Source organism: Neoarius graeffei, chromosome 3 (genome assembly GCF_027579695.1).
Source record: "Neoarius graeffei isolate fNeoGra1 chromosome 3, fNeoGra1.pri, whole genome shotgun sequence".
Taxonomy (NCBI): domain Eukaryota; kingdom Metazoa; phylum Chordata; class Actinopteri; order Siluriformes; family Ariidae; genus Neoarius; species Neoarius graeffei.
Window position 1 is genome coordinate 65,154,138 of NC_083571.1, and position 25,212 is coordinate 65,179,349.

At 42.0% G+C, this 25,212-nt stretch overlaps 1 protein-coding gene across 2 annotated transcripts; it reads left to right on the plus strand.

Moving 5' to 3' along the window:
* The first annotated feature begins 213 nt into the window (after positions 1–213).
* cfap36 (cilia and flagella associated protein 36) lies at positions 214–24,193 on the plus strand. Of its 2 annotated transcripts, none has more exons than XM_060917145.1 (10): positions 214–481; positions 11,727–11,791; positions 12,033–12,134; positions 15,740–15,854; positions 15,999–16,086; positions 16,626–16,776; positions 16,914–16,971; positions 17,079–17,236; positions 20,621–20,785; positions 23,931–24,193. In XM_060917145.1, the coding sequence occupies exons 1-10, from the start codon at positions 379–381 to the stop codon at positions 24,012–24,014; spliced, it is 1,089 nt and encodes a 362-aa protein (XP_060773128.1). In that variant the 5' UTR covers positions 214–378; the 3' UTR covers positions 24,015–24,193. The 2 variants fall into 2 exon arrangements, with proteins under 2 accessions (XP_060773128.1, XP_060773129.1); XM_060917146.1 differs by having other exon boundaries at positions 16,914–16,950.
* The last annotated feature ends 1,019 nt before the right edge of the window (positions 24,194–25,212 follow it).

The window sequence follows — 25,212 nt, forward strand, 5'->3', positions numbered from 1 at the left end:
TCCTCACGTTGCGTCCTGACGTGAGTCCTGCGTCATCATTCAAACGTAACGCGTTACCATGGTTTCACAGCATTTGCTCTCTGGAGCTGGGCGGTCTTGGATCTATCCTAATTCACTCCTTGGTCCCTTTGGAAGTGCACTACATACAGGACACGAAATACCGACTGCTCCACCCTAGTTAGTGTACTTTATACGTTAATGTTAGACGGTATTTGGGATGCGGCCCCCATGTTGTTTGGGCCAGATCCCGGACTTTTCTCGGAGCGCTGCAGCAGGAGACAAATGTCCGAGCACCGCGCAGCTGTAACCCCGCGCTGAGACGCTGCCAGAGCCGTTTACAGGTAAACATCACCGAGGGAGAGAGGAGTGCTGGTGGTCATGGCGGAGGACAGTGAGTGGGTGGTGGAGAGCATCGTCGGGTATCTGGGCAGCCCCGAGTGGCTCATACCGCTCACTGATTTCCTGGAAAACAAATGTTCAGGTAACTCCGCCTGAGCTCTTTATCCTGATACCGGACTGCTCATTAGCTTTAAAAATGTTTGGCTGCTCAGTTTGGGTTCTGTGAGGTTTGGGCTGAGCTTGGTGAACTCGCAGCTCTTCTCCAGGTGAGGATTAAAGAACAACAGCAGAAAACAGTTAGCATGAAGCTAAAGAGAGGAGAGTCTCCTTCTGGAGAAGCTTAAAGCTTAAATTCTGACATTTCAAATCAGAATAACACAATATTTACCAAACATCTCAACAGCATCACACGTACAACTGCGTCCTTCTGGAGGAACATATTCAAGAGTCAAGATGTTTATTTGTCATATACACAATAACAGACACAGCGGTTTATTATTGGGTAATGAAATTCTTATTTTGCAACTGCCCGACCAAACTACGCTTACCAATATAAAAATAAATAAATATATAAAATATGAAATATAAAGTGCATATGGAATGCAAAATATAAAGGTAGAGTGAAAAATGAAGATAACATTTAAAAAAAAAAAAGAAGAGGCAAACAAACAATGTGCAAACATAGAGGTAGATATACTGTGCAATGTCTTGTGCAAAATTGCTAATATAATCCGTGGTTCAAAGCCTGATGATGCTAAAAATAGTAACACTGCGGTCTGCGCGGCCATCTTGGAAGTCACTCGTTCCAGAGCGCTCATAGAGTACACATCATACGCTACGTTCACACTGCAGGCTGAAGTGACTCAAATCCGATCTTTTCGCCCATATGTGACCTGTATCCGATCTTTTATTGACAATATGAACGACACAGATCCGATTTTTTCAAATCCGACCCAGGCTGTTTGGATATGTGGTCCTAATTCCGATTCCTATCCGCTCTTTTCATATGCGACTTCAGTCTGAACCGCCAGGTCGCATTCATCCGACTTACACGTCATCAACAAGCCACAAACGTCACTATTCTACGCTGAAGTAGGCGGCGGGTCTCTCAAAAAAAGTTACAACAACATGGTGCATAATCATGGGCACAGATAGAGGGTAGGACGGGTGGGATTCGTCCCACCCAGATTTAAATTCACCTCGTTCGGTCCTCCCCACTTTGCATAAGGCAAACCTCACGGAAAAATCAAAAGACTAATTACCATTCGGTTTATTGAGGTGCACGGCAGTGTATACATAGTTGCAACAACTCACATAAAACAAAACAAAGACTGATATTCGGTTGGTTGAGCTGCGCAGACTGCACAGGTTGCGAGCTCGAGCTTGGTTGCTATGGTAACCCACAACAAGTTTGACAGGCATATCGGGGTTGGGGTTGGTTTGCTGGCAGCTTTGTCCCCCCCAGTTCAAAAAAACGTATCTGCGCCCCTGCGCATGACATCAATGCGAGGGACGCTTTGGGCTGTGAAGGTTCTGAATCTTCTCAATGGAAGGACGCAGAGGTTAGGGAGCTGATTTCCATTTGGGGGGATGCAGCTATTCAAACTAGATTGGATGGGTCATACCGCAACCGGGCGGTTTTACTTCCGTAAACACTGGCCATGCTCACTGCGTGTGACATCGTCGTATCCTGCAATGCGCATGCGGAACACTTTTAGGTCGCTTTTCGTTCATACTGAGGATCACATACAAGTCGCATATATTTGTTAATGTGAACAACCTCACAAAAAAAATCGGATTTCACAAAAAAATCGGAATTGAGCATTAAGCCTTGCAGTGTGAACGTAGCGATAGAGTACGCATCATAGACTACACATCATATGCCGCTTTTCCACTACCAACACGGCTGAGTTGGGCTGAGTCGAGCTGAGCGGGGCTGTTGGAGTTGCATTTCGACTACAACCGCGCTGAACTGTGCTGGCTGGAAGTGGGTGGACACATTGGGTGGAGTTAGCGAAAGTGGGTGGACGTCAGGTGATGTCGTTAGGCGGCGCAAACAATGACATCAGTGATCTTTTAAGCGGTAGTCTCACAACTCGGAGAGTAAACAATAAACATGGAGGACATGGAGTCGTTAGTGTTGCTGGTCTTGGTGCTGTGGCTTGTTGTCACCGACAACGCCAACAGATACTGGCAAGAGCGTATAGATGAGGCGAGGCGCATAAGGCTTCATAATTCTCGTAATTCTCCTTCTTCCGGGTTTATGGTGTTTACAGATCCCAGCGTGCTCGCGGGGCGTGTGTGGGCGTGTGAGGACACGCCTCCTCACCAATCAGTGCACAGGGGAGTGTCTCCTCACGCCCCTAGCCCCACTCGGCTCGGTTTGGCTCGCTTCAACCCTACTCCAAAACCGTGCGAGTTTTGGGGGCTGAGCAGGGCTGAAGCGAGCGGAGTCGTGCTGTTCTTAGATAGTCGAAACGCGAGCCGTGTCGGGCTGAAGTGAGCTGAAAAAGGGTAGTGGAAAAGGGCCAATAGAGTACACATTCACCGATTCGTTTCCGCGTTAGAGGGCTTAGAAGCTTGGATTTTTTAAGAATTTAGACATCTGAAGTGATGGAGCACTACTGTGAAAGTTTGGATAAGCAGGCACGGGAGCGTTATGCTGAGAAGGTACATTTCATTGGGAATGTAGATCCATACACTGTTAGTGAGAAGGAATGGAAAGCTGACCCCAGCTTGTTGCCACATGTGACATACATCGATCTTGTTCACCCAAGTCCATTTTGTGAACTAAAGGATTTCCAGAACTACAAGAGTATGGAAGCCAAAATCTAAATAATGTTTGAAAAATTATCAATTATTTTAGTCAGTGAATAAAATGTAGGCCTAGTATGCAACTTGTACTAACAGCATGTGTACATAAACATTACTAGGCCTAGATCTTAAATGCCATTTGATGCAACAATGCACTGCAGTAGACATAAGCTACCTAATGTGACAAATATATCCATTAATCATTGCTGAAAGTACATAGAAAAGATAATAGTTTGTATCACATTTATTTTAGTAACTATGAAATTCAAGACAATATTAACCTACCTGTCACAAAGTGATCAGAACAAGTCCGGATACAGTCAAGTTGTCCTAAATTTGATCGGTTGATGGCAGCCAGCCACTGTCGTCTCCTCCGCTCGCTTTTCTCCTGTGCTGCAATTCCCTGGTTAGTCACGACTTCAGGGAGTCTGTGGAAGCTTTTGCCACCCTTTTCCCCCCGGCTACTACAGCCAACAATGACACACGTATTTGGCATTGTCACCCCTTTTTGCTTCGCTGAACAACAACAATGCACTGACACAGCCTGACCCAGACGACCTTTGACTTCCAATATGGCCGCCGCTGGGTTCGCGCTGACCTCGAAGCACTCCATAATCCGTGGTTCAAAAGCGTGATGGCCTGATATACCATATAGTATTGTGTCTGTGTGCATATATAAATCTTATTATACTAATACTCTATCATGATGTATACTATACTCATACATCCTGTAGTAATATATACTATGATCACACATACTCTACATAAACTTGTACTATATTAATACTGTATAGTTATGTATACTATACTCATATGTATACTCCGCAGTGACACACTATACTACTATACTCATGCATACTATAATTACATATGCTATACTCATATATACACACACACACACACACACACACACACACACACAGTGGTGCTTGAAAGTTTGTGAACCCTTTAGAATTTTCTATATTTCTGCATAAATATGACCTAAAACATCATCAGATTTTCACACAAGTCCTAAAAGTAGATAAAGAGAACCCAGTTAAACAAATGAGACAAAAATATTGTACTTGGTTATTTATTTATTGAAGAAAATGATCCAATATTGCATATCTGTGAGTGGCAAAAGTATGTGAACCTTTGCTTTCAGTATCTGGTGTGACCCCCTTGTACAGCAATAACTGCAACTAAACGTTTGCGGTAACTGTTGATCAGTCCTGCACACCGGCTTGGAGGAATTTTAGCCCATTCCTCCCTACAGAACAGCTTCAACTCTGGGATCTTGGTTGGTTTCCTCACATGAACTGCTCGCTTCAGGTCCTTCCACAACATTTCGAATGGATTAAGATCAGGGCTTTGACTTGGCCATTCCAAAACATTAACTTTATTCTTCTTTAACCATTCTTTGGTAGAATGACTTGTGCGCTTAGGGTTGTTGTCTTGCTGCATGAACTACCTTCTTTTGAGATTCAGTTCATGGACAGGTGTCCTGACATTTTCCTTGAGAATTCGCAGTTATAATTCAGAATTCATTGTTCCATCAATGATGGGAAGCCGTCCTGGCCCAGATGCAGCAAATCAAGTCCAAACCGTGATACTACCACCACCATGTTTCACAGATGGGATAAGGTTCTTATGCTGGAATGCAGTGTTTTCCTTTCTCCAAACATAACACTTCTCATTTAAACCAAAATGTTCTATTTTTGTCTCATCCATCCACAAAACATTTTTCCAATAGCCTTCTGGATTGTCCACGTGATCTTTAGCAAACTGCAGATGAGCAGCAATATTCTTTTTGGAGAACAGTGGCTTTCTCCTTGCAACTCTGCCATGCACACCATTGTTGTTCAGTGTTCTCCTGATGGTGGACTCATGAGCATTAACATTAGCCAATGTGAGAGAGGCCTTCAGTTGCTTAGAAGTTACCCTGTGGTCCTTTGTGAACTCGGCGACTATTAGATGCCTTGCTCTTGGAGTGATCTTTCTTGGTCGACCACTCCTGGGGAGGGTAACAATTGCCGCTTTTCCACTACAAACGCGGCTGAGCCGTGCCGTGCTGAGTCGAGCTGAGCGGGGCTGTTGGAGTTGCATTTCGACTACAACCGCGCTGAACCGTGCTGGCTGGAAGTGGGTGGACACATTGGGTGGAGTTAGCGAAAGTGGGTGGACGTCACGTGATGTCGTTAAGCAGCGCAAACAGTGACATCAGTGACAGTGGCGGAACAAGTCAGAGCCGGGCCGGGGGCGGGGCAAATGACCGGGCCCTTTATTAAAGCTTATCATAACATCATTTTAGGCTACAAAATGTCCGCAACTGCGGTGTTTACCAATTTCAACACTACCGGGTGCAACTATGTTATTTAGTACATCAAGTCCTTCAAACGAACATGTAACTCAGAAACAAAAAACATTAGGATACTGTATACATGGCTCATAATAAAACATCAATAGCCTATACTGCGCACATTATTTGAAGGGCATACGAATGAGCGCTCAGAGGTTGCAACGGTGACAGGAAGAGTCAGAAATAAAAGGAGGGCGGTGCAAACCTCACTGAATGCACTGTGTTTACCAATTTCAACACTACGGGGTGCAACTATGTTATTTTGTACATTAAGTCCTTCAAACGAACATGTAACTCAGAAACAAAAAAACATTAGGCGACATACTGTACATGGCTCATAATAAAACATCAATAGCCTACTGCGCGCATTATTTGAAGGGCATACGACGAGCCTTGCGCTCCGCGAACTCGTCCACGATGCTCTGTATGTCACTGATTCAGTGATCTTTTAAGCGGTAGTCTCACGACCCGGATAGTAAACAATAAACATGGAGGACATGGTGTCGTTAGTGTTGCTGGTCTTGGTGCTGTGGCTTGTTGTCACCGACAACGCCAACAGATACTGGCAAGAGCGTATAGATGAGGCGAGGCGCATAAGGCTTCAGAAATTCTCGTAATTCTCCTTCTTCCGGGTTTGCGGTGTTTACAGATCCCAGCGCGCTCGCGGGGCGTGTGTGGGCATGTGAGGACACGCCTCCTCACCAATCAGTGCACAGGGGAGTGTCTGCTCACGCCCCCAGCCTCACTCGGCACGGCTTGGCTCGCTTCAGCCCCACTCCAAAACGGTGCGAGTTTTAGGGGCTAAGCAGGGCTGAAACGAGCTGAGTCGTGCTGGTTTTTGGTAGTCGAAACGCGAGCCGTGTCGGGCTGAAGTGAGCTGAAAAAGGGTAGTGGAAAAGGGCCAAATGGTGTTGAATTTCCTCCATTTGTACACAATCTGTCTGACTGTGGATTGGTGGAGTCCAAACTCTTTAGAGATTTTTTTTTTCACCTTTTCCAGCCTGATGAGCATCAACAACGCTTTTTCTGAGGTCCTCAGAAATCTCCTTTATTCATGCCATGATGCACTTCCACAAACATGTGTTGTGAAGATCAGACTTTGATAGATCCCTGTTCTTTAAATAAAACAGGGTGCCCACTCACACCTGATTGTCATCCCATTGATTGAAAACACCTGACTCTAATTTCACCTTCAAATTAACTGCTAATCCTAGAGGTTCACATACTTTTGCCACTCACAGATATGTAATATTGGATCATTTTCCTTAATAAATAAATGACCAAGTATAATATTTTTGTCTCATTTGTTTAACTGGGTTCTCTTTATCTACTTTTAGGACTTGTGTGAAAATCTGATGATGTTTTAGGTCATATTTATGCAGAAATATAGAAAATTCTAAAGGGTTCACAAACTTTCAAGCACCACTGTGTATATATACTGTCCAGTAATGTATACTGCACTCATACATGTACTCTACAGAAAAATATATTGTACTCATATACTCTACACTAACGTATACCATACTCATACATGCTATAATTTTGTATACTTCTCATACACATTGACCAGTTATGTAAACTATACTCATACTCTACATAAACATATATTTTACTCATATACTCTACACTAACGTATACTATACTCATACATACTATAATTTTGTGTACTATTCTCATACTTACTGTCCAGTTATGTACAGCATGCTATACTCATACTGTATAGAAACATATAATGTACTCATACTTTGCAGTAACTTCTACTATACTCATACATACTGTAATTTTGTACACTATACTCATACTTACTGTCCAGTTATGTATGCTATACTCTGCAGAGACATATATTGTACTCATACACTCTACAGTAACGTGTACTATACTCATGCATACTATGATTATGTATACTATACTCAGATACTGTCCAGTTGTGTACACTATACTCATACATCCTGTGGTAATATATACTATGCTCACACATACTCCACATAAACTTATACTATATTAATACATACTGTATAGTTATGTATACTATACTCATATGTGTACTCCACAGTAACGTCTACTATACTCATGCATGCTATAATTATGTATGCTATACTCATGTATACTGTCCAGTAATGTATACTGTGCTCATACATATGCTCTACAGAAAAATATATTGTACTCATATACTCTACACTAACGTGTACCATACTCATACATACTATAATTTTGTATACTATACTCATACTTACTGTCCAGTTATGTATACTATACTCATGCTCTACAGAGACCTACATTGTACTCATATACGCTACAGTGATGTTCACTATACTCATACTGTAATTTTGTATACTGTACTCATACATACTGTCCAGTTATGTATACTGTACTCATTCTCTACAGAGACATATATTGTACTCATATACGCTACAGTGACATTCACTATACTCATACATACTGTAATTTTGTATACTATACTTATACATACTGTCCAGTTATGTGTACTATACTCATACATATACTCTACAGAGACATATATTGTACTCATATACTCTACAGTAACATACACTATACTCATACGTACTATAATTTTGTATACTACTCATACACATTGACCAGTTATGTAAACTATACTCATACTCTACATAAACATATTTTACTCATATACTCTACAGTAATGTATACTGTATTCATACATACTATAATTTTGTGTACAACCCCGATTCCAAAAAAGTTGGGACAAAGTACAAATTGTAAATAAAAACGGAATGCAATAATTTACAAATCTCAAAAACTGATCTTGTATTCACAATAGAACATAGACGACATATCAAATGTTGAAAGTGAGACATTTTGAAATTTCATGCCAAATATTGGCTCATTTGAAATTTCATGACAGCAACACATCTCAAAAAAGTTGGGACAGGGGCAATAAGAGGCTGGAAAAGTTAAAGGTACAAAAAAGGAACAGCTGGAGGACCAAATTGCAACTCATCTCATCTCATTATCTCTAGCCGCTTTATCCTTCTACAGGGTCGCAGGCAAGCTGGAGCCTATCCCAGCTGACTACGGGCGAAAGGCGGGGTACACCCTGGACAAGTCGCCAGGTCATCACAGGGCTGACACATAGACACAGACAACCATTCACATTCACACCTACGGTCAATTTAGAGTCACCAGTTAACCTAACCTGCATGTCTTTGGACTGTGGGGGAAACCGGAGCACCCGGAGAAAACCCACGCGGACACGGGGAGAACATGCAAACTCTGCACAGAAAGGCCCTCGCCGGCCACGGGGCTCGAACCCGGACCTTCTTGCTGTGAGGCGACAGCGCTAACCACTACACCACCGTGCCGCCCAAATTGCAACTCATTAGGTCAATTGGCAATAGGTCATTAACATGACTGGGTATAAAAAGAGCATCTTGGAGTGGCGGCGGCTCTCAGAAGTAAAGATGGGAAGAGGATCACCAATCCCCCTAGTTCTGCGCCGACAAATAGTGGAGCAATATCAGAAAGGAGTTCGACAGTGTAAAATTGCAAAGAGTTTGAACATATCATCTACAGTGCATAATATCATCAAAAGATTCAGAGAATCTGGAAGAACCTCTGTGCGTAAGGGTCAAGGCCGGAAAACCATACTGGGTGCCCGTGATCTTCGGGCCCTTAGACGGCACTGCATCACATACAGGCATGCTTCTGTATTGGAAATCACAAAATGGGCTCAGGAATATTTCCAGAGAACAGTATCTGTGAACACAGTTCACCGTGCCATCCACCGTTGCCAGCTAAAACTCTATAGTTCAAAGAAGAAGCCGTATCTAAACATGATCCAGAAGCGCAGACGTCTTCTCTGGGCCAAGGCTCATTTAAAATGGACTGTGGCAAAGTGGAAAACTGTTCTGTGGTCAGACGAATCAAAATTTGAAGTTCTTTATAGAAATCAGGGACGCCGTGTCATTCGGACTAAAGAGGAGAAGGACGACCCAAGTTGTTATCAGCGCTCAGTTCAGAAGCCTGCATCTCTGATGGTATGGGGTTGCATTAGTGCGTGTGGCATGGGCAGCTTACACATCTGGAAAGACACCATCAATGCTGAAAGGTATATCCAGGTTCTAGAGCAACATATGCTCCCATCCAGACGACGTCTCTTTCAGGGAAGACCTTGCATTTTCCAACATGACAATGCCAAACCACATACTGCATTACAGCATCATGGCTGCGTAGAAGAAGGGTCCGGGTACTGGACTGGCCAGCCTGCAGTCCAGATCTTTCACCCATAGAAAACATTTGGCGCATCATAAAACGGAAGATACGACAAAAAAGACCTAAGACAGTTGAGCAACTAGAATCCTACATTAGACAAGAATGGGTTAACATTCCTATCCCTAAACTTAAGCAACTTGTCTCCTCAGTCCCCAGACGTTTACAGACTGTTGTAAAGAGAAAAGGGGATGTCTCACAGTGGTAAACATGGCCTTGTCCCAACTTTTTTGAGATGTGGTGTTGTCATGAAATTTAAAATCACCTAATTTTTCTCTTTAAATGATGCATTTTCTCAGTTTAAACATTTGATATGTCATCTATGTTCTAGGGGCGGCACGGTGGTGTAGTGGTTAGCGCTGTCGCCTCACAGCAAGAAGGTCCGGGGTTCGAGCCCCGGGGCTGGCGAGGGCCTTTCTGTGTGGAGTTTGCATGTTCTCCCCGTGTCCGCGTGGGTTTCCTCCGGGTGCTCCGGTTTCCCCCACAGTCCAAAGACATGCAGGTTAGGTTAACTGGTGACTCTAAATTGACCGTAGGTGTGAATGGTTGTCTGTGTCTGTGTCAGCCCTGTGATGACCTGGCGACTTGTCCAGGGTGTACCCCGCCTTTCGCCCGTAGTCAGCTGGGATAGGCTCCAGCTTGCCTGCGACCCTGTAGAAGGATAAAGCGGCTAGAGATAATGAGATGAGATGAGATCTATGTTCTATTCTGAATAAAATATGGAATTTTGAAACTTCCACATCATTGCATTTCGTTTCTATTTACAATTTGTACTTTGTCCCAACTTTTTTGGAATCGGGGTTGTACTATTCTCATACTTACTGTCCAGTTATGTACAGTATTCTATACTCATACTCTATAGGAACATATAATGTACTCATATACTTTGCAGTAACTTCTACTATACTCATACATACTATAATTTTGTACACTATACTCATACTTACTGTCCAGTTATGTATGCTATACTCATACTCTACAGAAACATATATATAGTACTCATATACGCTACAGTAACGTTCACTATACTCATGCATACTATAATTTTGTATACTGTACTCATACATACTGGCAAGTTATGTATACTATACTCATGCTCTACAGAAACATATATTGTACTCATGTACTCTACAGTAATGTATGCTATACTCATACATAGTGTAGCTTTGTACTATAATCATGCATACTGTTTACTGTAGTTGTGTACTGTACTCATGTATACTTTACAGTAATGTATACTACACAACTACAGACACTGGAGAGTAACATACATTGTACTCGTACATATACTCTGCAGTAACTTATACTACATAGTTATGTATACTATACTCATGCATGTACAGTACTCTACAGTAACATACTACAGTTATGTATACTATAATAATACATACTATATAGTTATATATAGTACATGACTACAGATATTGTAGAGTAATATACATTGTATTCGTACATATACTCTACAGATAATGTATACTGTACTAATTCATATAATACACAGATGTATGTGCTATATTAGTACAGATACTGTAGAGTAACATATACTCTACGGTAACGTATACAATACTAATACATACTGTATAGTAACGTGTACTATACTGACATATATTGTATAATAACATGTACTGTATTATGTAGTAACCTCTACGATGCTAATACATACTGTATATTCTACAGTAACTTATGCTGTATAGTAACAAATGCTATTCATCTGGTTAAACTACTGACTTTATAGTATACAGTTATAGGAGGGAAATTACTTACAAACACACTGTAACTCACACCCTGGTGTCACTCAGATGAGGATGGGTTCCTTTTTGAGTCCGGTTCTTCTCAAGGTTTCTTCCTCAGGGAGTTGTTCCTCACCACCTTCACCTCTGGCTTGCTCATTATGCATAAATGTGTTAATATAGTAATAGATTATATGGTTATAAGAATATGTGCTGTATTAATGTAGTAATAAACCTATACCTGTCTCATGTTCTCTCAGTGTTCGATGATGAAGAAGAAAATAAATTATCGTATACAGAAATCCATCAGCAGTACAAAGAACTGGTGAGTGGCAGCACAGAACTGTGATTGTGTTTCATTTTCACGTGAATACTCGTGGAATATCAAAGACCATACGTAAGTCAGTTCATAAATTTGTCATCAGTTGTCCTCGGTAGTGTTTCTCCTATTTACGTCAAGAGGAATTTTTTTGAAATACTTTCTGAAGTAGTAATATTTTCTATTTTAAACATTTGTATAGTAAGCAATTTATTTTACATAAACTTTGTTGTGAATTCCCTTTCAGGTCGAGAAGCTGTTAGAAAACTACATGCAGGAAGTCGGAATTAGCGAACAGCAGTTTCTGGATGCCTGCTCGTCCCCTTTTGCCAAGTCAAAAACCTTGCAGGTGAAGTGCAAGTGCACTTCACTTCAGCTTAGTGTGTGTGTGTGTGTGTGTGTGTGTGTGTGTGTGTGTGTGTGTGTATTAGAGAGCTTGTGTGATAAAGTATGAATAGGAAGCGATGCTCGGGGGTAAAAACATACCCAGGTTTAATTAACACCTTATTCCTCCATCAGTTAGCAGAGTGATTATTAAAGTAGAAAACAAGAAGACAGTTCTGCTGTACGGTTTCGTTGTGATTCCAGAGGTAAAGGAGTTAAAGTGTAAGTGACTCATGTTAACCCAGTGTATGAGCAGATTAACAGGCTCACTCTGAATTGGGTTACTGAGCCAGCGGACGTGGCTCTGTGCTTCATCAGGACATTGATATGACCCGGAGACTTACGGCAGCTTTCCACTGCCGATTAACTCAAACGAGAGGCTGAGAATCTGAGCTTCGGGAAGGGAAAGGAGACGAGGCCAAAGCTCTGACCCATTTACAGAAAAGTCTGAGTCATTTATTTAGTTACAGGAGTGGACACCAAAACCCACATTATTAAAGTTATTATGTTTATTATCGAGTTCTTATAACTACTAACCCATTTAATTAAATGGGTTCAATCTAAATTGGCTTTCACTTAAAAATAATGTATAAATAGTAGGAATTAAAAGATCCATAGTGATGAGATAAAACATTGCCGATTAACTTATGTTAAACTGGAAAAACCAGTTCACAGGGTCACCATAGTGCGCACGCATTTCTGATTAGCGCTATCCACAATACGCCTTTTTATCATCACCTGGTACAGACATTATCCAGTCCATCACCTCCGTGTCCCTCTCTAATAAAAATAAATCATAAATCGTATACACACTCCCCGGCCACTTTAATAGGAACTTCTTGTTGATTCTAAGATTCCTGTTCTTGGCTGCAGGAGCGGAACCTAGTGCGTTCTTCTGCTGTTGCATGCTGAGATGCTTTTCTGCTCACCACGGTTGTAAAGAGTGATTATATACGTAAGTTACTATATCCTTCCTGGCAAAAAAGCTCGAACCAATGTGGCCATTTTCGTCTGAGCTCTCTTATCAACAAGGCGTTTGTTTCCACCCACAGAACTGTCACTCACTCAGTGTTTTTTGTTTGTTTTTCGCACCATTCTGTGTAAACTCTAGAGACTGCTGTGTGTGAAAACCCCAGGAGATCAGCAGCTTCTGAAATAGTCAAACCAGTCCGTCTGGCTCAAACCAACACCCATGCCACAGTGAAAGAAAGTCACACTTTGAGATCCCAATTTTTCCCGTTCTGATGTTTGAAGTGAACATGAACTGAAGCTCTTGATTTGTATCTGCATGATTTGATGCATTGTGCTGCTGTCAAGGGATCGGCTGATTAGAGATCTGCAGCAAGCAGGTGGATGGATGGGTGTTCCTAATAAAGTGACTAGTGAGTCATCATTTGTATAATTCCGCATCAGTGCAAGAAACGTAAGAATCACACAACAGATTTCTTTTTCAGTTTGCTGCTTCTGTTCATTATGTTTATGATTAAAACGCATTGTAAGGAACATTTCAGAAGAAGGAACATAAGAAGTCAAATCAAAGGCTTTGAAAGGAGATCTTGGTGACCACAGACTATTAACAAACCAGCCCTGAAACTCCACCCATGGGCTTGCAGACTTGTTCCAAAGCAAACCCAATTTGGCGTGAGGGGAAAAAACAAGAACAAGTGACAGGATTTCTAAGCAGTGCTCTGTCACTTAGACCCAGTGGCGTTATTTTTATTTCTTTCATTAATTGTTTTATTTTTAAAATAACAGCAACGGGTGACCCACTAGTGTTAGACAAGTGTATACGCACAAGTACATCTCTATCTACAGTCCTGTGCAAAAGTCTTTGGCACCTTATTTTTCTTCCACACAAACTTTGTTATAGATTTTTATGACTTCAACATTATCGAGTCGGTACAAAAACATTTACGCTACGTTCACACTGCAAGGCTTAATGCTCAATTCCGATTTTTTTGTGAAATCCGATTTTTTTGTGAGGTCGTTCACATTAACAAATATATGCGACTTGTATGTGATCCTCAGTATGAATGAAAAGCGACCTAAAAGTGTTCCGCATGCGCATTGCAGGATACGACGACGTCACACGCAGTGAGCATGGCCAGTGTTTACGGAAGTAAAACCGCCCGGTTGCGGTATGACCCATCCAATCTAGCTTGAATAGCTGCATCCCCCCCAATGGAAATCAGCTCCCTAACCTCTGCGTCCTTCCATTGAGAAGATTCAGAACCTTCACAGCCCGAAGCGTCCCTCGCATTGATGTCATGCGCAGGGGCGCAGATACGTTTTTTGAACTGGGGGGGACAAAGCTGCCAGCAAACCAACCCCAACCCCGATATGCCTGTCAAACTCGTTGTTAGTAACCATAGCAACCAAGCTCGAGCTCGCAACCTGTGCAGTCTGCGCAGCTCAACCAACCGAATATCAGTCTTTGTTTTGTTTTATGTGAGTTGTTGCAACTATATGTATACACTGCTGTGCACCTCAATAAACCGAATGGTAATTAGTCTTTTGATTTTTCCGTGAGGTTTGCCTTATGCAAAGAAAGACAGCATAGATGTTTTTTCCTCCCTATAAGTGGGGGGGACCGAACGAGGTGAATTTAAATATGACTCGTCACACCCTCTATCTGCGCCCGTGATTATGCGCCATGTTGTTGTAACTTTTTTGAGAGACCCGCCGCCTACTTCAGCGCAGAATAGTGACGTTTGTGGCTTGTTGATGACGTGTAGGTCGGATGAATGCGACCTGGTGGTTCAGACTGAAGTCGCATATGAAAAGAGCGGATAGGAATCGGAATTAGCACCACATATCCAAACGGCCTGGGTCGGATTTGAAAAAATCGGATCTGTGTCGTTCATATTGTCAATAAAAGATCGGATACAGGTCACATATGGGCGAAAAGATTGGATTTGAGTCACTTCAGCCTGCAGTGTGAACGTAGCCTTAGAGTCCAAACGTTTTTTTTTTCCACGAAAAAATTAAATGTTACGGAAAAAAATGTTTGTATCTGAGCAGCATATTCCATAAGAGAGCACTTTTCAGATGAAAAAAAGAAAACCTAATGAAGGCTGCTGGGTTTTGGTGCAAAATGAAGAAGCGAGTGCGACAGTCAAAGTGTCCAGAAGAACTGTGGCTGGTTCTGTAAGATGCTCAGTAAAACCTACAGCTCATTTCCGCATCAAACTGCACTCACTGTACCTCAGACTACTATTTTTTTTTTTTTTTTTAAAGCAAAGGGTCGTCTCACACCAAATATTGCCTTTGTTTCATCTATTATGGCTTACTGCTGTTTAGTATTTTTTTTTTTTTATGTTAACATTTTCATTTCATTCTTCTTTTTTTTTTAAGCCCTTTTTGGTCGACAGCGTTTCTTTACATGTGCCTCAGACTTTTGCACAGCACTGTTTTGTCATTGGGTTCAACGTTACTGGTGATTTTGTATTTTGAACACACCTTTAACATCAACTGGAATGACCCGCTGTAATCCCGGTTATGTAACACGTGCCAGCTCCATTTATTTTTGTGCTACCGTTAATCCATTTACTCTTCTCCTGGTTTTCCCAGGCTGTGTTCCAGCCTGTGTTGGCCACAAATGACTTTCAGATATTTCGCTCGATGATGGTGCAGAAAAATGTGGAGCTGCAGCTTCAGGCCCTGCGTGTCATCAAGGAGAGGAATGGTACACCATGGGGTCCTTCCCCACCCCACCCCACCCCCCGTCAAAAGCAAACATGTCACACATCACGCATCTATATAATTATAATATTTGGATGACTCGGCATGCTTTAATTTCAGATCTGTGTGTGTTGTCCGTGCGCTGCAGGAGCCCTGCCTGAATGTTTGACCGATGGGACGGATGTAATGAGTGAACTGGAGCAGCAAGAGATGCAGATCCTCCAGGAGGTTCTCAAGTACGTTCTCTGATGTGGACATCATGTTAAGTGTCCTCCGTAAAGCCCCCTGTTGTTCTAGAAGTGATAACATTTTAGAACATCATCGTTAATATAGGGTGGCACGGTGGTGTAGTGGTTAGCGCTGTCGCCTCACAGCAAGAAGGTTCGGGTTCAAGCCCCGTGGCCGGCGAGAGCCTTTCTGTGTGGAGTTTGCATGTTCTCCCCGTGTCCGCGTGGGTTTCCCCCACAGTCCAAAGACATGCAGGTTAGGTTAACTGGTGACTCTAAATTGACCGTAGATGTGAGTGTGAATGGTTGTCTGTATCTATGTGTCAGCCCTGTGATGACCTGGCGACTTGTCCAGGGTGTACCCCGCCTTTCGCCCGTAGTCAGCTGGGATAGGCTCCAGCTTGCCTGCGACCCTGTAGAACAGGATAAAGCGGCTAGAGATAATGAGATGAGATCGTTAATATAAACCTGTGATTCGTGGCTGCATTCGTGTTCGAGCTGCTGTTCGAGGAAATGAATCAACACCACCTTCTGACCAATCCATGCAGGCGGTCGAAAGAGGAGTACGAGGAGGAGATCGCTCGCAGAGAGCACTTAGCGCAGAAGGTCGGTTCCGCTTCCGCCAGCCTCCGTGAGGAACCAGTGAGAAACGGCACTGACCCTCAGGCCGTCGCCCAGACTGTCAACAGCATCAGCAAGGTATGTCAGTCGAAGGAACTTTGAGTCTGTGATTATACTGATGGAGCTGAATTATTTCTACTTCGCTGCTTGAACACACCTGATTGCTGCTTTTTGTCAGGAAATAGAATAACTCTCGAATGTTTTTTTTATTACAGAAAGAGGAGAAGGTGATTTCTGAGCGAAGTTCAGCCAGTACGTCTCCTCAGGCCTCTTGTAACAGCACTACAAACAACACGCACACATTCCTTCATTCAGAGAAATGTGTATATTGTTGTTGTTTTTTCATGTGGTGTAACTAGTGTGTTTTTATATTTTCATAGATAATCGTAGCACAGACACAAAGACACTCCCAGCAGTCCGAGTCCCGGTTAAGGCTCCTCCAACATCGCTGATGTCCCGAGAGAAAAGTGCCAACCAGGCAGCAGAGAGCTGGTTAGAGGAGGCACGGAAGGAAGCTGGAATCTCCAAACCCTTCCGAGTGAGTCAATCAAATCCACAAACTCTTTGCTCTTCCATTATACCTAACAGTGATGATCCTGATAGTAATTAACCTTCAGTCAAATTAAGATCATTTAATTTTCAGTATTTGGTTCTAAAAAAAAATACCCATCATCCTGCCGAAAGGAAGTTGTCCATTAAACATCTAATGACTGGATAAAGAAGGAATGAGTCATTCAGCATAATTCAACATGATGCTCCCAACACCGTGCTTCACAGTGTGGATGGTGTTGTCAGGATGATGAGTGGAGTTCGAGTGTAACCCTAATACTTATGGTCATCGTCTTTTTGCTGTTTGACAAAATGAACCCCGGTTGTCACATGACACCTCGGTTATAATCTAAGAAGCTCATTTTCTCACCAAAAATTTGATGTCGATAATTTGCCCATTTCTACATTAAAGGGTGTGCTTTGGAAAGTTTCAAGCGCTTTCCGATGAAATCAGACTGAGCCCAGACACTCTGTTATGACTCGGCTTGCAAGTTACCTTTCAAGGAAAAGGGGCAGGGCTTAGATAGCATGTTCAGAAATGGCGATAATGATGGGCAGCAAGATTGTTCAGAAAAAGAGAGAAATTCTGATGTAGATGTGTGTGTATATATACAGTGATGCTTGAAAGTTTGTGAACCCTTTAGAATTTTCTATATTTCTGCATAAATACCGTATGACCTGAAATAACATCAGATTTTCACACAAGTCCTAAAAGTAGATAAAGAGAACCCAGTTAAACAAATGAGACAAAAATATTATACTTGGTCATTTATTTATTGAGGAAAATGATCCAATATTACATATCTGTGAGTGGCAAAAGTATGTGAACCTTTGCTTTCAGTATCTGGTGTGACCCCCTTGTGCAGCAATAACTGCAACTAAACGTTTGCGGTAACTGTTGATCAGTCCTGCACACCGGCTTGGAGGAATTTTAGCCCATTCCTCCGTACAGAACAGCTTCAACTCTGGGATGTTGGTGGGTTTCCTCACATGAACTGCTCGCTTCAGGTCCTTCCACAACATTTCCATTGGATTAAGGTCAGGACTTTGACTTGGCCATTCCAAAACATTAACTTTATTCTTCTTTAACCATTCTTTGGTAGAATGACTTGTGTGCTTAGGGTCGTTGTCTTGCTGCATGACCCACCTTCCCTTGAGATTCAGTTCATGGACAGATGTCCTGACATTTTCCTTTAGAATTCGCTGGTATAATTCAGAATTCATTGCTCCATCAGTGATGGCAAGCCGTCCTGGCCCAGATGCAACAAAACAGGCCCAAACCATGATACCACCACCACCATGTTTCACAGATGGGATACGGTTCTTATGCTGGAATGCAGTGTTTTTCCTTTCTCCAAACATAACGCTTCTCATTTAAACCAAAAAGTTCTATTTTGGTCTCATCCATCCACAAAACATTTTTCCAATAGCCTTCTGGCTTGTCCACGTGATCTTTAGCAAACTGCAGACAAGCAGCAATGTTCTTTTTGGAGAGCAGTGGCTTTCTCCTTGCAACCAGTGGCGTGCACAGACATTTTGGTGGGCAAGTGCTCTGGGGGGAAAAAAGGGCACTTTTTTGCGCATGTGGAACACCTTATTATAAAAGTCTGAGATTTAACCCTCCTCTTGTGTTCATAATCATATCAAAGTTTTGGGTATTTTTCTGTAGTTCCATCTTTAAAAAGTTTGATAAAGTCTGATCTTCCCGTCACTGACTTGAGTCTCAAGACTGTGTTTATTCACAGATTTCTGTGAGATCATCATAAAATTTGTAACGAAATATACACACTCAATGGGCTCAACGGAGCTCTCCTTTATTTGCATAACGGCGTGCATACTAGCATAACGTGATATTCTTAATCATGTTATAAAAACAGGTTGGAATTGATGGAGAGTGGGGTTGCCTCAATGGTTTAGGCTACATTTAAAATATTGTTCAGTTTGTTTCTCCATATGGAAAGGGAGCAAATAAGCTGGCAAAGGCTGCCATGTGCAGTTGTTTCTGTATGCGACGGGCTACTTCATGACAAAATAATTACAGCTTGGGCTTAGAGGGCAAACAATACATTTTCACTCGATTCATGTGTTACCTGGCTGTTGGGGCAGGGGAAGAGCTGACTGACTGCCTGATGTGTTGTCTGCGCTACGACAAGGCCGTGGCTTCCAGGACGCTATGCTGCTGCAACCTCACATTGAATGCACTGCACGCTTGTTCACGTGACAGAGCAAGAGAGACAGAGGTCCAGTGTGTGTGCTGAGGGGGCACACATCAGGACATTTTCACACACACTTTTAATGCCGCGGCTTTTCTAAAAGATCATGTCGACATTGGCCTCAGTAAACTGTAAAAAAAAAAATTCAAAAGGGCACTTTTTTGGGCAGAGGGGCAGGTGCTTGAGCACCACCTCGTGTCTATCTGTGCACGCCACTGCTTGCAACCCTGCCATGCACACCATTGTTGTTCAGTGTTCTGTTGATGGTGGACTCACGAACATTAGCCAATGTGAGAGAGGCCTTCAGTTGCTTAGAAGTTACTATTACACGCCTTGCTCTTGGAGTGATCTTTGTTGGTCGACCACTCCTGGGGAGGGTAACAATGGTCTTGAATTTTCTCCATTTGTACACAATCTGTCTGACTGTGGACTGGTGAAGTCCAAACTCTTTAGAGATGGTTTTGTAACCTTTTCCAGCCTGATGAGCATCAACAACGCTTTTCCTGAGGTCCTCAGAAATCTCCTTTGTTCGTGCCATGATACACTTCCACAAACATGTGTTGTGAAGATCAGACTTTGATAGATCCCTGTTCTTTAAATAAAACAGGGCGCCCACTCACACCTGATTGTCATCCCATTGATTGAAAACACCTGACTCTAATTTCACCTTCAAATTAACTGCTAATCCTAGAGGTTCACATACTTTTGCCGCTCACAGATATGTAATATTGGATCATTTTCCTCAATAAATAAATGACCGAGTATAATATTTTTGTCTCATTTGTTTAACTGGGTTCTCTTTACCTACTTTTAGGACTTGTGTGAAAATCTGATGATGTTTTAGGTCATATTTATGCAGAAATATAGAAAATTCTAAAGGGTTCACAAACTTTCAAGCACCACTGTATATTGAATACAGCATAAATATATGTGCTTGTGTGTGTTGGGGGGACAGGGGCATGGTTTTATATCTTACAGGTGTGACCTAGTGAGGGGAAAAAGTCTGCAGCATTTACTTTAAACAAAACTAGCAGCCAAAAGGTTTCTTTTTAGGTTAGTGTTAGTGTCATGTGGAGCACAGTGTTAATTAGATGCATTATTAATTATGTCAGTGCTTTATATGAATACGAAGATAAACTTCACAGAGTGTGTGTGTGTAGGAGCTAACAGTGGCACAGCAGGAGCAGCTGCAGCAGAGAGCTGAGTATCTGCGACAGCAGAGGGACAAACTGCAGGCACTGAAGAAAGAGCAGAAAGGAAAATCCATCGCTGTAGAGGAAACCCCCTCACCAATCCCAGCACCTGCCCCTGCACCTCCAACACAGGTATTGTACTACCCAGTGCATATCAGCAACATTTCCTCTGAATTTGCTTCCCTTGTTGCCAGGGTACCATCCGTTCCTCGCTCGGATACACCAATACAAACAGAATTTTTTTTTTTTTTTTAAAGGTACAAGAAGATTCATTGTGCACTCCGACATCATGATGTGTTCTGTCCATTAAATAAGAAGGGAATATAGAAGAATAAACGAGTGGAAATGGATAGAAATAGTAAAGACCAATACAGTCGTCGTGGAATGGGCGTGGCATGACGGCTGTGTCCCAAATTCCCAGAGACAAGCACGTTTTTCTGCAGGTTGTTAGTATTTTATTTGTAGTTGCTGAGTGGTGGGTTTAAGAAACATAAAGAGGAAAAAACTCAGTTATTTAACATTGTGTGTGTGTTGATGTAAGTACAGCATGTGGTACTCATTTTTGTCGAGGTTGCAAACAGATTAAGCTTTCTTAAAAATTTGTGATGTGAATTTTTCTGCAAGGAGATGCTGTTTGCTTCACATTTATGGAAGGAGTCGCCAGTGTCAGTCAACGAAGTCTAAAGAACTGAGGGGTTTATCTTCTCTGGTTTATGAGTAACAAGGCAAACTGTTTTCGTTTGTTTGTTTGTTTTATTTTGTCTGATTAGCATCAAGAGACTGGAAAAAAGAGAGCGATTCGAACAGAAGTCAACATGATGCTCCCACCACCATGCTTCATTTAGCTGGGGTTCTTAGGATGATGAACGTATGTTGGGTTGTAACGGTACGGAATATGGAAAAGCTCAAAGGGGGCATTTAGGCTACGTTTACACTAGACCGTATCTGTCTCGTTTTCTTCGCGGATGCACTGTCCGTTTACATTAACCCCCCTGAAAAAGCGGGGAAACGGGAATCCGCCAGCGTCCACGTATTCAATCTAGATCGTATCAGCTCCGGTGCTGTGTAAACATTGAGAATACGCGAATACGCTGTGCTGAGCTCTAGCTGGCGTCTCATTGGACAACGTCACTGTGACATCCACCTTCCTGATTCGCTGGCGTTGGTCATGTGACGCGACTGCTGAAAAACGGCGCAGACTTCCGCCTTGTATCACCTTTCATTAAAGAGTATAAAAGTATGAAAATACTGCAAATACTGATGCAAATACTGCCCATTGTGTAGTTATGATTGTCTTTAGGCTTGCCATCCTTCCACTTGCAAGTAATAAGTGATATGCGCTGGGATCTCACACACAGCGGCTCAGTCCCGAATCGTGGCTTGTTCACTTCACTCGCGCGCTCTGTGAGCTGCGCAGGGCCGGAGTGCACACCCTCCAGAGGGCACTCGCTGTTCAGGGCGGAGTGATTTGGAGCGCAGGATGCCTGCGGAGCCGAGCGTATCCGCGTATTGGTGTTGCTGTGTGCACGGCTAACGGTTTTAGTGTAAACGCGAATCGTTTTAAGAACGTTAATCTGATGATCCACTGATTCGACGTAATGTAAACGTAGCCTTAGTTATCTAAATCATCTTTTTGCTGTTTTGGAAAAAAAAAAGCCCTCCCCCTTCTGAAAGAAAAAAAATTACCTCCAGCAGACAACTATAAATAAAACCTGAGGACAGACTGAGAGAAAAGAGCTGATGGTGAGGAGACTGAGTGCTTTTAGCTGCCATAACGTAAAAGATGGTAAACATTAAAAGTAGTGATAAAAGGATTTTAAAAAAGCTGTGAGTCCACTTCATCACATGATGCTGTTGTTGATTATTTTCCTACAACACAACACCGTGTTTTATTCCTTACCTGAAAGTCTGAACAGCTTTTTTCAGGATTGAGATCTTTTATGTCACAGAACGTGATATCAGTGATAGGGCTGTAACGATATGCGTATCGAAATCGCGATACGCAGAGCCACGATCCGTATCGCGATACAAGAAGGCAGAATCGCGGTACACCCTTTCAAACTTCTCCTCAGCCCAAAAACAGAGGCGCTTCCAAACTTCAATTTATGAATACTTTACTTTTTATTTAAATTACATTTTAAACTTACTTAAATTACTTTTATTTTTTTATATCTATTAGTAAGTCGTTTTTTCGCCGACCTGTGACAATCTTCTGCGAGTCACGCAACGTCCACACTCGCCACTGGCAGAGCATTCATTTCTTTTAAGCGGTCGCCATTCTGGTTGCGACGCGGGGAGCGAATCTGTAAACAAGCAGCTCATTGGCTGGCTAGGTGTGCCACAAGCCAATCACAATCACTTGACCGGAAAGGCATGCAGTGTTGCCAGGTTGGGCGGGTTTAGGTGCTTTTTGGCTGGTTTTGAACATATTTTGGGCTGGAAAACGTTAGCAATATCTGGCAACACTGAAGGCATGTCTGCTTGGGCGGAAGCCTTCTGCGGCAGTTACATTTTGACACGCGAGCAATGTTTCACCATAAAAATTCCGTAATTTCCATCTGTTTTCCGCGATCACAGAAAATCATTGGCCCTATGAGAGTGAGACAGTGAGAGAGCCACCCCCCCCCAAAAAAAAAATCTTAACGGATTTACACGATTTGGAAAAATGACTTTTTCAGAACCGAAAAAAAACAGAGCTTCCGGCTCAACAGTATTATTTTGAGAAATAAAACAATCTTTGGATATACATTTGCTCATTTTTGCATACATATTACTCATTCTCTGCAGTGGTCTGAATTATTTATTAAATAGTTAATGTAAGTAAGTAAATGTTAATAAGTCAAATTTACTACTTTTAAAAAAACATTTTTAAAAAAATCGTGGGCGTATCGAATCGTGGGTCAAAAATCGCGATTCGAATCGTGAGTTGGGTGTATCGTTACAGCCCTAATCAGTGATCATCACAGCTTTTCTTTACTTCTCCTTTCGCTAATCGAAAAGGCTCAGCGGCTCGACTAGCGTGAACGGATCACAGCTTCAGAGCGCCGAAGGTGATGTGAGGAAGTAGCTTTAGGACAGGACTCGTCCTCTTCCTGTTTAAAACCCTGTCTGTGTTCGAGTTCACAGTTTACATGCAATGTGTGCTCGGACACACCCCACTCAGACCTTCAGGTCATTATCACTCCGTGGACGAGCCAATCACACACGCACGCACACAGGACCAAGGGGCTGTGCAGTGATGCTGTTTTTAACCCCTGATGTGCTTCCTGTTTCTCAGGAAATCTCAATCGAGGAGAAAAAGAAGCTGCAGAAGAGAAAACACCTGGCTGAGAAACTCAAAGAAGAAGTCATCAAAAAGTAAAACGATGGCGATGATGGTGATGATCTCGCTCATGAAGAGGCCTGGAATAAATCCACAGAACCAAGACAAGATAGGAAGAATTCACAACTTGGGATGAGTTTTCGGTGATGTAACAGCAATATGAGATATATGATATAAACGCATCGAGCTGTTTCTTCTTTAATAAACTCAGTTTTCTATATCGTCTGATATTTGCTTTGTTTTTGCGGGTTTTTTTTGTTGTTTTTAAAAAAAAATTTTTTTAAATATATTAAAAACAGTCCCTGCTTTGTGTAAATGTTTTCAGCCACATTTATCCAGATTTAAAATCCATGCAGTCCAGGGCTACATACACTTCCTACTGTTTATCACAACAGCGCCCTCTTGTGTTATTTTTTCCAACAAAAAGTGCAATTTGATTTTACTATATTAAAATGTTTATGGAATAAGTTCCAGGTGATTCGGTTTTATTCTGGACCCGACATGATTAAATAGAAATTAGGAAGCAGATAAATCAATACACTGAGAATTTGTTTTGAATTATTATATTGCTCCAAAATATATTATTCATTTATTCTAAAATGAAATTTTATAATGAACTTTCTAGAGACTATATTCATTATTCAATTTAAAAACTATCTGAAAAAGAATTTATTAAAATTATGAATACAGTTTGTTGTTGTTTTTTTTTTTTTTTAATTGTGCATTTTAAAGCTAGACGGCCTTTCGATTTCATAAAATCGGTGAAATTTAGTTCTCTCTAAAATTTGGTCATTGTGATGTATGTTTATTTCTGTAATGTCTCAAAAAATATCAGGCCATTCTGTGGCTGGGAAGTTATTTAGTTTGAGGGGATTCCTGAGCAAATAATGTGCATGAAATCGCTCACTTCACACAGTCAGCAGACAGAGGAAGTCCATGTGCGCATGCGCAGGTTTATCGGCTGCTTCTTCTTCTGCTTCTTTTGGGTTTTCCAGCAGCTGGCATCCAGTATTGCATTACTGCCATCTACAGGTTTACCTTGACCGTGCACTGATTTACATCATTTTGTTGCTAAAGGAACAGCTGATCACACCGAGGTGCTCACTGACTGCCGATATTTATTAGTTTGGTCCTGCGTTTCCTTTCCTTTGCAACATAACGCCTTTTCTTCTCGCTTTCTGTTACTGTAGTCGGTCTTTCATGTTTCATTTGCACACTCATGTCCTCCATTTTTCTC